Source organism: Antechinus flavipes, chromosome 3, assembly GCF_016432865.1.
Source record: "Antechinus flavipes isolate AdamAnt ecotype Samford, QLD, Australia chromosome 3, AdamAnt_v2, whole genome shotgun sequence".
Classification (NCBI taxonomy): Eukaryota; Metazoa; Chordata; class Mammalia; order Dasyuromorphia; family Dasyuridae; genus Antechinus; species Antechinus flavipes.
In genome coordinates this window covers 235,451,322-235,469,695 of record NC_067400.1, presented here as the reverse complement: position 1 = coordinate 235,469,695, position 18,374 = coordinate 235,451,322, and the positions used below count along the sequence as shown (strand labels likewise).

The 18,374-nt window shown below is 34.3% G+C and overlaps 1 protein-coding gene across 11 annotated transcripts in view; it reads left to right on the top strand.

Moving 5' to 3' along the window:
- Window positions 1–18,374, top strand: part of INPP4A (inositol polyphosphate-4-phosphatase type I A) — a 189,388-nt gene that overhangs the window by 110,838 nt on the left and 60,176 nt on the right. For all 11 annotated transcript variants that reach the window (XM_051984683.1, XM_051984679.1, XM_051984678.1 and 8 more), the window contains 7 exons: window positions 661–705; window positions 6,374–6,492; window positions 8,094–8,210; window positions 9,245–9,324; window positions 10,468–10,579; window positions 12,471–12,561; window positions 13,115–13,262. In XM_051984683.1, the coding sequence (XP_051840643.1) occupies window positions 661–705; window positions 6,374–6,492; window positions 8,094–8,210; window positions 9,245–9,324; window positions 10,468–10,579; window positions 12,471–12,561; window positions 13,115–13,262 (712 nt within the window). The remainder of the gene's footprint in view (window positions 1–660; window positions 706–6,373; window positions 6,493–8,093; window positions 8,211–9,244; window positions 9,325–10,467; window positions 10,580–12,470; window positions 12,562–13,114; window positions 13,263–18,374) is intronic.

The window sequence follows — 18,374 nt, the reverse complement described above, 5'->3', positions numbered from 1 at the left end:
AATTATTGATACATTTATACAAATACAAAACCCTACTATGTTGACAATTGTACTTTCCCCTGAAAAGAAGTAAAATAACTTAAAAGAGTGCATAAGGCTATTAATATGTAACTTGACTAGTTTTCCACTTGGTTGAAAGAAAGGATGGGTATATACTTTATAAATTAATACCACTATTTTCCAGTAATTTTCATTTTATTGCCATTTAAAGATGTCTTCATTTATATAGTTGTAATCATTATATATATTATTATTTTGATTCCACTTTATTTACTCTTTATCACTTCATGTAAATTTTACCATATTTCTTTGAATTATTTATATTTATTTTTTTTCTAGCACAATAATATTCTACTAAATTGACTTACCACCATTTAGTCAGCCATTCTCAAATGATTAAACATGTAGTTTGTTTCTGTCTTTTTGAAATTATGTAAATAGTGATAGTGCTGTTATTGATAGTTGCTTGAAATTGGAGCATTAGCCCAGGACTGAGATTGCTGAGCTAATTAATATATGAACAGTTTTGGAACTTCCCTTGACATAATTCCAAATTGTTTTCTAAACCTGTGACCCCACCTTATATTTACCAGTAGTGAATAAGTATGCATGTTCTCTTGCAGATTGATTATATTCTATCACTTTTTTTTTCCCATTTAGGAAATATCCAAGATCCAGACGAGCCCATATTAGAATTCAGCTTGGGTTGGTATCTTTTTAAAAATGTTATTCTTAGAATGCTCAGTTAGTGCAGATTTAGTATCACAATCACCTTAAAATTCTCTGAGGATTTTTTGCTGAGGCTGAAATATTTCTGTAGAAAATAAAGCTTCGGCAGGTGTGAATTTCAGATGAAATTAGGACTTGCCTGGGGCTTTCTATGCCTTGGAGCCAAGTGCCTTCTCTCCTGTTATATGACTTCTCTCTCTTTTATCCAGCTAGCCTGTAACAGGGACAGGGGAAAGAGACAGGTAGGTGGTCCTGTAGCAGGAACAACATTGCACACCATCTTTTCCATTCAGCCCATACTCTTGCCCAAAATAGTCTTCTGTTGTGATCCAGCTGAGCAGTAATGGTAGCTGAGGGGTATGGATGCTGCTGTTTCTGGTAATCTAAAGATTTCCCTCTTCCAGACAGATGCTCTCGAATGCTCTTCCCTCTATTCTCCCTGGATGGTGGTGGCAAAGGCCAGGGATACTGACTACATCTAGAACACAGGGTGTAGTAGAAAGGCCCAGGCTCACAAGGTTGTTGTGGGGATTAAATAAGATTATAAAGTGCTTTGAGAAATATAGCTAACCATATGTTAAAGAATGCAATTTCATGAATGTGGAAATTCATATGACTTAAAAAGTTACTTCAGTCTCAGAGAAATTTAATGATGTTCCCATAATCACACAGAGAGTATTTAAAGGCAGAATTTAATTTTAAGTGAAAACTTCCTGATTTCAAATCCAGCATCATATTTAGTGTGATATGGCTCCTCTCTTGTTAAGGCTCCAAAGATTAAAGGAGTTGGCCCAAATCACTCAGATGGTAAGTTACTGAGCCAGAAGTTATAAATATAAGAAATATTCAGAGCAATAACAATATAATTAGCTACTATATTAATGATATCACTAACCATTGCAGTTTGCTGCCTCCTAAACTAAAATTTTTGCCTCTTTCTTCCTAAAAGGAGATATAGTTAATTATAAGGCTAAAAAGGACTTTTCCCTCTTGGAAGTATTTACTTTTCTCATATGTGAGACACAGAAATTTACAGAACTCTGAGGCAGCTAAGTCGTGAATGGTTTTATTCATTATTAGGAGTATTATGTGCTTTTCAATCATCATGTCATTTGAAACCTGGAATAAGCAGAAGTTAAATGATTTACTTAGAGTCATGCAGATAGTTAAGTGTTTGAGACTGGATTTGAACTCAGCTCTCTATCTACTCAGTGCTCTATCTACTGTTCCACCTAGCTGCCCTATGGAAATAATAATATTTGTAAAGTTTTTAACAAAGTGTCTAGCACAAAGTAGGTCTTTAATGCTCCTTTTGAAAAAATAATGGAACTTAGCCCAATCCCATCTTTTTAAAGATAAGGAAATTCCAAGAGAGGTGTTCTCCATTATACTTCCTAGCCACATGATTCCCCCTTATTCTCAATCGGCATCTTAGCTTTTTAGTTTCTTTCTTATAGTCTTCTTACCGTATAAGTCTTAAGTAAATCAGTGTGGTTTGGTTGACTTGATCTTTTTTGACTTAAATATTTTTATAGATTTTGTGGTTATTATCACTGTATTAAAGCTTCAAGTGATGCTTCATTTTACCTTTGTTAAAGTCAAGGTTATATAACCTGAAGTTTATCATCATCCATGACTTTTAGCTCAGATGACTCAAATCTGGTCTCAAACATTTGCTAGCTGTGTGACCCTGGGCAAGTCATTTACCTTAATTTGCCAACTTGCTAATTTCCCAATTTATCAGCCAGGTTGACAAAGAAAGCCAACTGAAATAAAATGAGTTATACCTATAATCATGAAGCAGTTATTTCTATGCACTATGCTAGGATTTGTAAGACTTCCTAAGAAGTCCCTTCAAGGTTCAATTCAGATATCACCTCTAGGACAAAACCTTTTTTCCAATACTCCAGTCATTAGTGCTCTCCCTCCCCAAATCATTGCATTTTGTATTCTATAGATAGTTTTCAATAAGAATGTTTTATTCCCCTAGATTAATGAAGAATACTGACTATGATTGTCTAATCAGCAATATGGCTGAATAGTTTCTTTTTGCAAATTGCTCCAATTCTAGAACCTTAAAAAGAAAGGACTTGTGGGCTAGATGTAGAATGTACTTTAAGTTGAATCTACAAGATAAGATTATAGGTCATTGAACAAGATAAAAATTTGCTGATGAAAATATGAGGACATTTTTTAAGAATTCCTGAATCCAGCTTTAAAGAATCACTTGAGTGCCTAGCACATTGCCCGACACGAAATAGGTGTCTGGTATCTTGCTGATTGATTGCTATTTAGTTGGGGAGGCAAGACAAAGTCCTACATAATACAACAGTAGAGGAAATGTCAGAGGATGCAGAAAGATTAGTGTATTGGACCCCTAGGGGAGGGCTTTCTGAAGAAGGGTAGTACTTGTCAGACTAAGAAAGACAGATAAGATTAAGATAGATAGGATAGACAGAGGAGGGCATTCCAAGAAGGGAAAACAGGCCCTCTGGAAGGAAAGAAGGAGATGCAGGGAAAGACATATACGGTAAGTAGTTTGAGTAGATTCAAAGACTTGTACATGTGAGAAATAGAAGATGCAGTTTAGTCAGACAAGGTTTTATTATGCACCTGCTATGGGGATGAGTTTGAGGAGATAGGTCAATGAGTATTCAGGTTGGAGAATGTTAAATACCATACTAAGGATCATAGGATCATAGATTTAGAAGTAGAAGATCGTTCAGAGGCCATCTGATCCAGCCTTCTCATTTTATTTAAGGAATTGAGACTAGGATGTATTCAATGACTTTTTCAGTGTCTCACAACTTATAAGTGGTAGTGTAAGGATTTGAACCCAGGTCCTCGGACACCAAATTCTGCAACTTTTCTATTATTTGATCTTTATCCTGTAAGCCGGGACTTCTTAAGTTCTTTCCATTCACAATCTCTTTTTGCCCAAGAAATTTCTACATGCCCCTGGATATATGGATATATAAAACAGGTATACAAATCAAACATTTATTGATAATAAATCATAATTTTGTGGCACCTTCACACACATTCAGTTACGAGACCCCACATGGGGTTGTAAACTACAATTTAAGAAGCTAGATTTTAGGCAATAGTAGTGGTCCTCTAATTAGAATTAGAGTTACTTATTTTTAATTTAATTAAATTCTCTATCCTTACCCCCAATCAGGTTTGGGGGATTTAAAAAGCTATTATGTTACTTAAGTTGATTGAAACATTACAATATTATTTAATACTCATTGATTTTTCAGTAACATACAGAATATTGAAGCTAGGTTTACATTTAGAAAGTACAACACTTTTCTTTGATGATGACATCAATTTTAGACATCATGTTGATCAAAGCATTTCAGCATTTGTTAACTTTTCTTAAGTTTTATATAAAAGTTATCTGTAAAACACTGCCTATTGAGGCTTTTTTTATTCAGGAGCTAGATCTGCCTTAACTATTTATTTATTTATTTATTTTTGCTTTGTAATAAATAGTAGGCATTTGCTCTGTAGTAAAAGCTGTAGTAAAATCTTCCTTCCTTTTTTCTTTCTTGCTTCCTTCCTAAGAAGACAACATATAAAAAAGCAATATATAAATAAATTATACACATAAGATTCATTTAAAATAATCTCCAAACGAAGACCCCTAGCATTAAAGAGTACCAATTCATTTATTTATTTAATATTTTTCTCCAGTTACATTTAAATTTTTTTTTACATTTGGTTTTTTAAAACTTTTGAGTTCCAGATTCTCTCCCTTAACTCTCTCTACCTCTAGTGCCCATTGAAAAACCACATGTGAAGTTATGCAAAACATTTTTATAAAAGTCATGTTGTGAAAGAAAACATAGATCTCCCATCTTTAAAAAAGTCTAAAAATATAAAATAAAAAATAAAGTTTAAAAAAGGAGATAATATATGCTTCAGTCTGTGTTCAGACACAATCATTTTCACCTCTGCATATGGATAGGATTTTTTTGCCATAAGTCCTTCAGAGTAGTCGTGGATCATTATTATACTGGGAATAGCAAAGTCATTTATAGATGATCATCCCACAACATTGCTATTACTTTGTACAGTGTACATTTAATTTTGCTTGAGTTTGTAGAAGATTATCTAGGTTTTTCTGAGAGTATCCTGTTCATCATTTCCCATAAAACAGTAATATTCCATCATACATACTTACATACCACAATTTATTCAGCCATTCCCCAATTGATAGACATCCCCTTAACTTCCAGTCTGTTTTCCCTAAGAACAGAGAGAAAGTTGTATTTTAATTGTGATGTAAGAGAAATCAGGGAATCTAGGAGGTAGCAATAAGGAGGAAAGGAATTCTATACAGAGGGAATAACCAGAGAAAATGTACAGAATCAGTGTCTTGACAAACTGCACAAAGGAGGTCAGTATCTCTAGAATATGTGGAGAGTAAAATGTAAGATTAGAACTATAAGAATAGGACATGGTATTTTATCTTTAAGTCTAAACTTTTTGTTGGTTAGTCATTTCACACTTATGTTTGACTCTTCAAGACCTTATTTAGGGATTTTCTTGATAAAGATACTGGAGTGATTTTGCCATTTCCTTCTCCAGCCCATTTTACAGATGACGAAGTTGAGACAAGCAGAATTAAGTGACTTTCAGAGTCACAAGCTAAGATGTGTTTCAGGCCAGATTTGAACTCAGGAAGATGAGTCTTTATGACTCCAAACCCCCCACTCTGCCTATTGTACCACCTACCTGCCCAGTCTCAATTTAAGCTGTGATATCTGAAATATTATATCAGCAAAATCTATCCCAGAAACCAATATCATATTTGTATATACAACCTTTTCCTTCATTATATTTTTTCAAGTTTTCTCAAGTGCAAATTGATGGGCAAATAAATGCATAAGTATTACAATTGTGTGACTATAGGGAAGTCATCTAAGTTTTTTGAACCTCAATTTCTTTTTAGTGTAATGGAAAGAACACAGATCTTAAAAACCTGAGTTTGATTTCTGACTCTTCCCACCTTGGGAGAGTAACTTAATTATAAAATGATTACTCTGGACTTAATTGTATTTTTCAACCCTAATTCTCATAATATATAAAACATGAATGACAATCCAGGGTCTGACTCTCGGGGATGTTGTAAAGAACTCAACTTTGTAAACTATGAAATCATTGTAGAAATGAGATAAATTGTAGTCTCTTTCAGAGGCCCCGGAGCCATTTTCTACACTCTGCATGTTGCTTGTGTGAGATTAGTGTGGTTAGAACAGTATTCTAATAGGGCCAAGGTCAGGGATCCATTTTCAGATGGTCCAGTTGTTTGATTCTATACTTATGCTTTTAACCTCATCCAGCTGTTCCCTCCAATAGAATGAAGAGATCAGATAGAGATAAGTTGGCTTAAGTCCATCCCTGCCCCTCGTGTGACTGGCACAAGGTTATTTCCTCTTGATTATATGTGAAGGGCAACAATAATAAATTATGTAGCTGAATTATCTTTTTTTGTGTCATTCATGAACTGGAGTTTCTTGTGAAATATTTCCTGGTCTGTTTTAAAAAATATTCTTTTCTTTAAAGAACAGAAAACTAACTAGAGCATGATTCTGAAAGCTTAATTTAATTATTTTAAAATTTTTCATTGTCAAAGCTTGCAGTGAGCTGCATACTCCATCGCTAGATCGAAAACCAAATAGTTTTGTAGCTGTGAGTGTAACAACTCCTCCTCAGGCATTCTGGACAAAGCATGCACAGACAGAGATTATAGAGGTGAGTATTATTCCATGTCGTCTTCTACGAAAAACCTAGAAATTACCCAATTGCAGTATTTCTGCTGCTCTGAGATGCATTTATTTTTAAATTGAGCATCGGTTGCTATGAATGTTTTTGTGAACAGTAATTATTTTTGCTTGTAATTAGGATTATAGTCATTTATTTTCTTGGTACTTGTTTTTGAAATGTATTTTAAAGTACTACTGATTAGGTCATCCCTTTAAACTGTTCCTACAAGTTCGCTTAGTTTTGGGGTTTTTTTTTTTTTTTTAATTGTAAAAATAAATCAACATTGTCCCTTCTCGTTGATGATCATTTCTGAAGAGTTGTTTTGCTTCTCTGTTTATCAGAATTCATCAGTCCATTTATAGTGGGATAACCTACACCTTGTTGCAATATCATCTCATTGCAGGATTTTTATTTTTTAAATTCCACAGTTTCTTATCAAGTGATAATGTAGTACCTGCTTACTTAAGTCACAATGAATTAAATGTATTTATTTTGAGGAATCAGGGTGATGCAAACTTTATAAAGATCTTGAAATAAAAATAAATGCATTTTATTGCTAGGTCTTGAAACTTAAAAGAGTTCTGTTTTTCTGCTATGTCTTATGAGAACATTTTGAGTGCCCAAAGCAGTGTAGGTAGCTTGCAGAGGTGTGGTATTGGTGATGTCTCCTAGCAGCTATTTCTAAAGTAACATGCATTTCTTTTCTCTATCCTCCACAAAGTTGGATTTTAGCCACTGTCTTTCAGTCTCTTGGAAGTACATTTCCAAAGCAAACCTGGAAATTTATTTCTTATTTCTTAATTGATTATTTCTTAAATTTTATCATTGTTTCCCAAGTTAAATTTCAACTAGACTAAATTTCCAGGGGGGGAAAAAGATTATAGGGATTTTTTTCTTCCAAATTGTAAAGAGGGCATGAGTGATATAAATTCTCGTAATATTCCAGAAACAAATGCAGAAAAGTTAGTACTCAGGGTTAACTAAACTCATTTTTCTAGGAGAGCTTAACATCCTTAACAATTCATTTCTTTTCTTGTCTGGCCTATTTATATTGTAAAAGATCTTAATCCTATGAGGTGGTTTTAATTACATGAAAAAGACCATATATTTAAATCTGTAAGACTGAAAATATGGATATTTAAATTCTTTATAATCTTTCCAAAAATAACTGTCTGAAAAATTTTATAATGGTATGAAAACTTCATAACCTTGATTATAGCATTGTGCAATGGTAGGTGTGTGGAATTTGAATGTGTAAGGGTCACTGGAGGTATCTGTACATACAAATGTTAGTTTGTTATCATCACAACTAAGAACATTTCATTTCCTCAACCTAAGAATTTCATTCAGCATTTTAAAAAAATGTATCTAATATTCTTTTATGGAATAACATTTTCTTGAGCAGTGGTAACAGTGTGTGGAATTTGAATGTGTAAGAATCACAGGAAGTATCTGTGCATACAAATGTTAGTTTTTTATCATCTCAGCTACAAGAAGAACATTTCATTTCCTCAACCTAAGAATTTCATTCTGTATTTTTAAAAATGTATCTATTTTTTTATGGAATAACATTTTCTTTTTTATTCCAGGGAACTAACAATCCTATATTTCTAAGCAGTATCGCGTTCTTTCAAGACTCCCTTATCAATCAGATGACACAAATCAAACTATCTGTTTATGATGTCAAAGACAGATCTCAGGGAACAGTTAAGTAATCTTTTTTAGATTTGGTAAGAGTCACTTTCCTTTTCAGTCACATGATGACTTAAGTGAAATGCTAGTATTTCATTTCAGTTTTTAGTCCCAGGTTTTCCAATATGTAGTCTTAGAAAATAAAACAAAACGTTTCAAAGCCATCAGTGCAGTTTCTTTCCTCATCTCACCATTGTGTTCTTTGATAAGAGAACTCACCTTTTACATGAATCTGCTTGAAGTCATGTTTAAAAAAATGATATCAATAAAACCATTTATTACAACCATTTCTTGATAAGAATCCTCTGTCATTCCTCTATCCTTGTTATCTTTAAGCCCTTCCTTGTAACAAAAAAACAAAATGAGCAAAAAAACCTGATATGGTGACTTTGTCTGAAAATGTATGCAACATTATGGTCTCTCCATAATCACCTACTTCTCTTGTCAAAATGATTAAATTAAGTTTCATTGTCTGCTCTGATTGTGACAATATAGGAATCTTAGACATATATTCCAATTTCTTTACTTTAGAGATGAAGAAATTAAGACCTCAAAAGGTTGTGAATTACTTTAATTCATATAAGTTAAATTGAGATTTGAATTCAGGGCCTCTGAATCTATACCATTTTATTTGTTTTACTTGGAGCCCAACTTCCCATTCATGTTCTTTTCATTTATATTGTTGTGGTTATTGTATATAGTCTTCTGGTTATTTCACTCTGTAAAAATTCACATAAATCTTTATTTCTGTGAGTTAGTCAGAGGTTGTCATTTATTGCGTAGTAATATTCCATTACATTCATACAACACTATTTGCTCAACTAGTTCTCAATCAATGGGCATCCTTTTTCTCCCCCAGTTTTTTGATACCATAAAAAGTATTTTGGTGCACAGTAAATCTTTTTGTCTTTGGCCCCCTTGGTATATGCCCAATATAGTGGGGGCTTACCCGACTTACTTTTTGGACCAAATTCTTCTGTGTGTCTTGCAATTAGAATATAAGAAAAATTTGTACACTTATCATTGTCATTCTTTCTCCCCCACTCAGATGTATTTATTGGGTTCTGGGACGTTCATAGTCAAAGATCTGCTCCAGGAGAAATACCATAGGTTGCATTTAACACTAAGGTTGGTATTTAGCCTTTTTCTCTTTGAAAGAAAAATAAAATTCTCTTTTATTTTCATTTTATGGTCTCAAGGTTGATTTCTGGTTAAAGTTAGTTTCTGGTTAGAATATGTAACAAGAGGACATTTGGATCAGCTATGGAAACAAGGTAATTGTCTACATCACAGAAGCCTAACTCAGCAGTATTCTATTGGTAGTGCTGTCTAAATGGGAATAAATTCACTTTCTTGGGACCATTAGGGTAATTACATGTCATACCCTGAGAAAAGGCATTATTTCAGAATGAACCTTATAACTTTAAAGCTATAATGCACTTCTCAGAAGTTTCCCATTTCCTATCTTTTTACAAGTAGAACCAGACTCATGAATACTGTTTAATAAGGTTAAATTCTAATGGATTTGTGCTGGAACTTGGCAGCAGAGAATAATGTTTTCTTCCTCGGTACCTGGCATAGAATACCCAGTCTTGCTTTTGTTCCAACAGCTGAATGTATCTGCAGTAGAAAAGGTGGGGCTTCATTGATGCACCAGACTTCCTTCTGTATTTTAAATCTTTCCCTTTGGAGGTGTGTCATCTCAGTAGATTGCACTGTGAAGCAAGTGGTCATCCCCCCTCCTCTAAGTGTACACTGTGAGGTGGTTCCAAATCATTTCTGTCCATAGGACTGCTTTGAGTATTTGGATGAAGAGTGGGGTGACAGGAAATCAAATCATTCCCTTCAAATTCTTCCTGAGTTCATTCTAGTTTATTAGCCATGGGAATTCCTAAAAGGTACTAGTTTAGACCAGATTCTGTCTCCCTTATTTCCTAGAACTAATTAAAACTGGGATTTGTGGAAAGAAAGAAGGGAAAAGATAGGAGATAGGGAAGAGGAAACAAGAAGTGAACTAAGGATTTCTTCATTTCCCAGAGACCTTTTAGTTCTGAAGGCTCACAGCACTCACAGACTAAAGTGATTATTCAAATTCTACCAGTCCCAGGTTTTAATCATTCCCTAATATTCCTAGAAATAGTGCCACAGAGGTGAATCTATGACTTTTAGCCAGTCATCAGTGAGTTGGAGCTTCTCACGTAGAGCATCCTTGCTGACAATGCATAACAAAACAGGAAGCAAATTCACATTTTATCACATTGTTTGTCACAGGTCTGCTGAAAATGATCGTGTAGGTAACATTACTGTAATAGGATGGCAAATGGAAGAAAAATCAGACCAGCGGCCCCCTGTAACGAGGTCACCTGATACAGTTAATGGGAGGGTGAGTATGTATCTTTTTTGAGCTACCAGTAGGAATTGGAAGAAAAGCATAGCACAAATAGTGTTTGTCATCTGAATCTTCATCAGAGTAATTTTCATTGATTGTTAGCTTTATACTTTTGGGACCTCTTCACTCTCAACCCCTAAACGACCTATATTTTCCCTGGACCTAAGACAGTTCTCAGATTACAGCGATTGGGCTGCAAGTTAATATTTATGTCATGCTGTTTGGCGCTTCTATTTCATTGACTTTGACCTTGCTTTTTAGATACCGAAGCTTTCAGTTAAGGGTATACTAAAAAATGAGCCACCATCAGTGATGCATATTGGGCACAGAGAATTTCTATATAAATTTGGATAAGTAGTTACAGGTGCCTGCATCTCTTGGAATTAAATATATGAATATTTATTGAGGGCTGGCTGTCTGCCAGGCTCTGTGCTTAAATATTGCAAGTCTGCAAAAAATTAAATAGAAGCCCTTTGGTGGTTGGTAGAATATTATAAGAAGTTTTTGCTTGGAAAGCAGTTCATAAAATAAGCTTGCAGAGAGGTTGGCATGAGATCTATCTAAGCCAGACCTTTTTGAAAGCACTTATAGATGAAACTTGCAAGGAGACAACAAACAAAAAATAGGTCAGATTCACCAGTGTTTCTATAATCCATTCTCAATGTGACAGTGGGACCAACACATTTGAACCCTTTCATCTCAGACTCTGATGTACTGTCTGAAGAAGTCACAGTGGCACTTAGAAAAGTCAAAACTCAGAAGATTCTGGGGCTAAGAAAACATGAACTGAAGAAATATTTACTGGAGATGACACCATTTTAAAGGGTCTTGGGAATCAGTTTTTTATAATATTTCAAAAATGAGAATTATTCCAGTGGAAGAGATAGTATCACAGATAATGCTTTTAACAAAATAAAGTGTGGAAAAAAACAGTGGATAACATCAATAGCTACTCACGTCTTACCTCATCTCTACAAATTGTTTATGAGCATAGTCCAAAAGTATACCTAAAGGAAACAAAAATATGAGAAATGTAGCAAATGGGCTTTTGCAAACAATTTTGCATGTTATGTGATCATAGTCATAAAATATCCAAGAACTAGCAAAGATCTGAAATCATAGAATCACAGATTAGGCTTGGAAAAGATTTAGAAATCCTCTCATCAAAACTTTCATGTTATAAATAAAGAAACTGAGTTCTTTAGAGGTATAGTGATGTGCCCAGTTACAGAGCAAGAGTTAAATGGAAAGAAAAATTAAATTTATCTCTTAATCCCAAGATTGCTTCAGCCTCTTAAAAGGAGTCTTATCTAGAGATTGTTAACATAACTACACTGAGTTGATTCTCTAATTATGTGCTTTTCATGTTTATGCTCTGTTTTATATGTTATATCAGGCTGTAACTTGAAATAGAAAGCTCTAATAAAGAACACTTAACTATAATATGGTGATTTAATCTCAATCAGTGTTACTAACAGTTCATATAGTAATATTGCATTGCAACGTTAAAAGTTCATTTTTATTGAGGAAAAATATTGAGTTTTATTTGATATTAGACCCTTTTGTATAAAGACATTATATCCCCACGTTTCACCTATCATATAAGTCTCCCCCTCATATTAACAGATAAGGAAATTGAACGATTGAGAGATTGTAGAGTCTAGAAAAGTGTAAAATGATTTTTACAAAGCAAATCATACTCTAAATATTCTAAATGGTAAATTAACTTACCTTAGGTTAATTTATTGTACAGGTTGAATATTGATTTCAAGAACAATGCTTATTGTTTATGCAGAGTTTCTAGACCATGATTTCATTCATTAGTTGGTGATGAGTTGCTGCTGATTTCATGGCCTCTTTGATATTTCCCATTTGTATCTGATAGACTGTTCTGCCAGTAGATGAAAGCTTGACAGAATCATTAGGAATCCGATCCAAGTATGCTTCCTTGAGGAAAGATTCATTACTGAAATCAGGTAAGCAATTCTCTGAGTTGATGTTGATGCTTTCCATGTAGCCTTAGCGGTGAACATAGAACTAGAGAGAAAATGAATTTTCATTTATGGTTATTATAGTAATCTGAGTTGATTTTACTTATCTTCCTTGTAAACAGAACTGCTTTTGCCAGATGTTCATTGCATTTGTCATACACAGAGCAGGAGATAGGTTGTGGATTATTTACTTCTCTTTTGATTTCATGCTTCCATGCTTTACTTTTGGTAGTTAGCAACAATATCCCTTTTTAGTCACAGCCACATCAGTTAGCTTAGGCAAGTAATCTCTATGTTTTTCAGTGAGAAGATTGGATACAGCATATGGAAAATTGTATTTGGAATCAACCCTTTGTCCTTTTTTTTTTTTTAACCTTAAAAACATTGTCATACACTTGGGTGAGTTCATGTGTGTACATGTGTATAATTGGAATTTTGTCCAGAAACCAATGCTGAATCTGGCTGAGATAGAAGGAAGGAAAATTAGGGTGATTGTCCTTCATCCTCAACTCAAAAGCCACGCTTCTTTGCATTTTAGTATTTGGTGGAGCCATCTGTAGAATGTATCGTTTCCCTACAACTGAGGGGAATCATCTAAGGATCTTGGAGCAGATGGCTGAAAGTGTCCTCTCCCTACATGTTCCTAGACAGTTTGTAAAACTACTTTTAGAAGAAGATGCAGCAAGGTAAGTTTCCTTACTTTGCTCTTGTAAGAAATGGATTAAATCAACAACACATAGCATCTCACAAGATTAGGGGGAATTTGAGAAGTCATTTATCTTCCCTACCTGTCAACCCCTTATTTAAAGCTATGTTAGACAAATGAACGGAAAACTCTGCCATCTTTTAAAAAGACTTTCAAAGATTTTATAACCTTATCAGGAATGCTTTCTAATGTTCAGTAACCCCTTATTTCTAAAAATATTTCCTTGTAATTTGCCTGAATTTCTTATTTGCTGTTTGAATATTTCTTTCTCATTTAATCCTTGTTTGAGATGGAGAACAGTTGATTGTCAGCCGTTTTATGATTGCTCCTTAATCCATTCAGCTAGGATAAAATATTTTTGCGTGTGTTGGAAGAACCATGATTTTCACTTATCATCTGTCCTCATTTTCTGTTGTTGTCATAGTAACATGAAATGTGAAAGCTGGAAGGAACCTTAGAGTAGTTCAGTAGTTCTTCACCTTTTTTATGTCACCAATGTGTTTTTTAGTCCAGTGAAGAGTCTGGATCCATTCCCAGAATTATATTTTTTAAATGCATAGACTCCAAAATGTAGAATTTTAAAAAATTATTGAAATGTTTATAATTATTGAAATGTTTATAAAAAATTTTAAAACTAAAAGGTTCGTGGCCTCTTAGTTAAGAACCTCTGTACTGAAAACTTACAGTACATAAGAGCTTTGGGTACTGGACAGAGCCATTAGGTTGTAGGAAACCTAAGAGTTTTTGAAAAGAATAATTATGATTAGACCTTTGGATAAAATAGGAATATTAGTTAAGGTACTGAATATTTCACATTAGTGTTGTAATGAACAAATAAGATGAAAGATGCAAAAGTATTTTGAAATCCTACAGATTTTTACAAATGTGTTAACATGATGGACACACTGCTGACATTGGTTTGTTTCTTTGGTCATGTCCAGATATTAAGTTTTCCCATTAAGAAGAGGTAAAACTTTAGGAACTTTAATTTTTACTTTGTAGAATTCTCCTTCTCAGTGACTAGTTTTGATCATAACACTACCACATAAATGCATATGTGGCAAATTTTGTCATTTACTTATTAGCTTTTTTAGAGTAATGTGGATTTGTAAAAGTATTATTTTCGTTGGATAAGCTAGGCCCTCTTGAGGTTGCTAGAGAGACTTCCTGTTTTCTCTTAATTGTTATAGTGCTCCATATTTCAAAAAATTTTAATATGAGCTGTCTTTTTACTGATTAGTATGTAGGTTGGACTGGAGTGATAAGGTATGATTTCTCAAAAATATTAAGTAGAAAACTGAGGTCACACCATCTCATAGAGTTCATATTAGGGTTTTTTTTTTTTGGGGGGGGGAGGCTTACTTTTTACAATATCATTAACCTGTTTTAGAAGGAAGCTTGAATTATATAGCTTTGATGAAAGCTATAAGAATGTTCATATGAAAGGGAAAGCCCATTTTGGAAGTAAATTCTATTTTCTAAAATGGTTAAATTCAGAAATTTTAGACGTAGCATAATATGGTAGAAAGAGTCACCTGGCATTGCAGTCAAAAGGCCTTGATTTAAATTCCATCCCTATCACTTTCTGTTTGTTAGAATTTTAAAATCCATTAATCTCTGGGTCTCAGTTTTCCCATCTGTAAAAAATGAGAGAATTAGGCCAGATGGCCTCCTGGGTGCCTTCTAATTCTGTGATCCTGTGGTTTTTATTTTTAAATTCATGAACAGAACTATTATTTGGGTAACATGTGCTTGTGTTGTGGAATAAACAAGCAAACCCAAGAAGCTGGAAATACGATTTTATTTATTTAATTTAAAGTATTATTTTTTTTCATTGAGTTTTTGTTGCCAGCTGGAAATCTTGAGATTTCAGAATGCCTTATTTAGTTCAGCTTGGAAAACTAATTTCGTAAAGGTGGCATTTTATACCCAGCAATTCAGCTGAGGTCTCCCAATAACTTTGAAAAACACCTCAAATCAAATTTTGGGATAGCAGAGCCAGCAAAAGGTCAGAGTGAGATGTTTTCGAAACCTACAGTAACTTGGGAGAGCAGTAGGAAAGGTCTGTGACACTGAAGTTGGGGCTGCTGGAAGTGCAGCTTTGATCGGCCTTGGAGGGAACTAGTATAATGCATCAGGAGCTCTCAGCCCAGAGATGGTAAGGGGATTGGACCTTTGGTCAGCAAAATATTACAGGGGACCCTTTTCTGGCACTGAGTGCAGCTAGTGCTGATTGGCAACTCTATTCCCATAAGCAATATGAGTTATGGTTCCCAGGCAGAGAGGAGCACTTGTGGATGGTTACAAGAGAGTAAGGAGACCTGGTCACAGCTCCAAGACAGAGAAGTGACTCTGGAGAACTAGGGACTCTTCCTGGATAAGGACTGCAACACCCTTCCAGGAGAGCCATGATCATACCTCTTCCTGGATCAAAATACCTTGGAAGCATTCAAAACTTGCAGAGACTCCATGTATTCTCTTGAACCTTGATAAAAGGACTTGTTTGAATTAATATATGGGCAAGTAAACAGAAATAGGAGACCAATTTACACAATAACCACAGAAATAGTAAAAGAAAATGATAATGAAAAACATTGGAATTCTTATCAATGCAGTGATTTCAGAGAACTGACTTTGAAGTATATTTGCCTCAGTATCAGTTTCTGTTGTTAGATATGGATATGTTGATTTGTTTGGTCTAGAGTGTGTTTCTTTTTTCTTTGTCATAAGGGAGAACTCTTTTTTTGAAGGGGAGGATGGGTGAGGAAGTGGAGTAACTGGAAAGTAACATGGATTTTTTTTTTTAATAATCCCTAAGATTTCCATTTAAGAAATACTCACTATTTAAAATGTGAGATCCTTGTCCATGGCCCAGGTGTACATACAACTAAAGGAAATGAATCATTATCAATTTTTATATTCTTGATATCATTTAAACAAGAAGACAAAAGGCAATTGTAGCTAAATGAAAGACAAAGTTGGATAAATAATTCCTATTTTCAAGGAATTCATATACTCATGAAGCAGAACTATGAATACATTTATTTTATTCAAAATGAAAATTAGGATAGGAGCTATTTAGGGTAAGAAGGTACTTTCTATTGAGAGAACCATGGAAGCTGTTATGAAGAAGATGAACTGAATCTTGAGAGAAACCAGGGATTTCAAGAGGAGTGAAACCAGACATGAGGTCAGCCAGTGCAAGGCCATTGAGATTAGAGAGGAAACATCATTTGGGCAACACAGGAAGAATACTAGTGTGTGTGAAGGGGAATAATCTGTAGAAAAGATAGGAAAGGCCATATTTTAAAGATACTTAAATGAATTTTTGTTTAGTTTTAGAAATAATAGATATTGGAGCTTACTCAGTAGGAGGTTGATTTAATCAAATCTATGCTTTTTGCAAAAGCAATTCCACAGTGATATGAGGTAAAAAGACCAATAGAAGATTATAGTGGTCATCCAGATGAAATGTAATCAGAGTCTAAACTAGGTTGGTAACTATGGGAATGGAACAATGTGGTGGAGATAGAAATGACAAGATTTGCGGACTGATTAGATATGTTGGAGTGAGGGAGAGTAAATGTGATACTGAAGTTGGAAGGATTGTAGTCTCTTCAATAAGGATTTAGAGGGATAGATAATGAATTCTATTTTGAATCTTTATCAGGTATGAGATACCTTTGGAACCTCCCTCTAGAAATATCCAGTAAGCAGTTTGTGATGTAGAATTGGGGCTTAAGAGACAGGGGTAGAACTGGATATATAGATTGTAATGGTTATTGCTAATGAGGATACTCAAAATACTCCTGACTGTGTAGGAGTATAGGGGGAACAAAGATAAGAGATTACAGTACACAGACTTAGAATTACACCCGCAGATAATATTAATGACATGGAAGATAAATAAAGGTTTAGAAGTGGTTGTACAGGTAAGAAGACAACTAAGAGAGAGTAATATCATGAAAATTGTAAAAGGAGAAAATATCCAGGGGGAGAATATAGTCAACAATGTCAGATGCTGCAGAGAGCTCAAAATAGGTAAGAAATGAGAGGAAGCCATTATATCTGGCAGGAGGAGAGTTTGGGGTGAGGATTGAAATAAGAAGCAAGGTTGAAAAGTTTTTAGAATAGATTATGAAGGAAGAAAATGGAGGCATCAAGCAGAGCTAACTTTTTGAAGGAATTTGACTAATAAAAAAAGTATTAAGAGATTGGTTGATAGCTAGCAGACCTGGGAGAGCCCAGTGATAAGGATGGGTAGGGAGTCTAGAGCAGGTTTGTAGTCAGCTGGGAAGGAGCCAGTCATAAAGGGAGAGATTGGAGAATAGAGAGGGGTTGATAGTGAAGACTGTCTCCTAGAGAAAACAGGAGGATGCAATCAAGTAATACTGGCATCCTGGATGTTTGAGAAACAAAATCCTTTATCTCTCAAATTTAGGTATTTTCTCTGGAATGCCCTCCTTCCTCAATTCTGCTTACTGATTTCCATGGCTTGCTTTTTTTTTTTTTTTTTTAATTTTTATTATTATTTTTTATTATAGCTTTTTATTGACAAAACATATTCATGAGTAATTTTTCAATATTGACCCTTGCAAAAACTTCTGTTCCAACTTTTCCCCTCCTTCCCTCCACCCCATCCCCTAGATGGCAGGTAGTCCCAAACATGTTAAATATGTTAAAGTATATATTAAATACAATATATGTATACATATTTATACAGTTGTCTTGCTACACAAGAAAAATCTGATTTAGAAAGAAGAAAAACAAAAATGCAAGTGAACAATAACAGAGTGTAAATGCTATGTTGTGGTCCACTCATTTCCCATAGTTCTTTCACTGCGTGTAGCTGGTTCTGTTCATTACTGATCAGTTGGAACTGATTTGGATCCTCTCCTTATTGAAGATAGCCACTTCCATTAGAATTGATCTTCATATAGTATTGTTGTTGAAGTGTATAATGATCTCCTGGTTCTACTTATTTCACTTAACATCAATTCATGTAAGTCCCTCCAAGACTCTCTGTATTCATCCTGCTAGTCATTTCTTACAGAACAATAATATTCCATAACGTTCATATACCACAATTTAT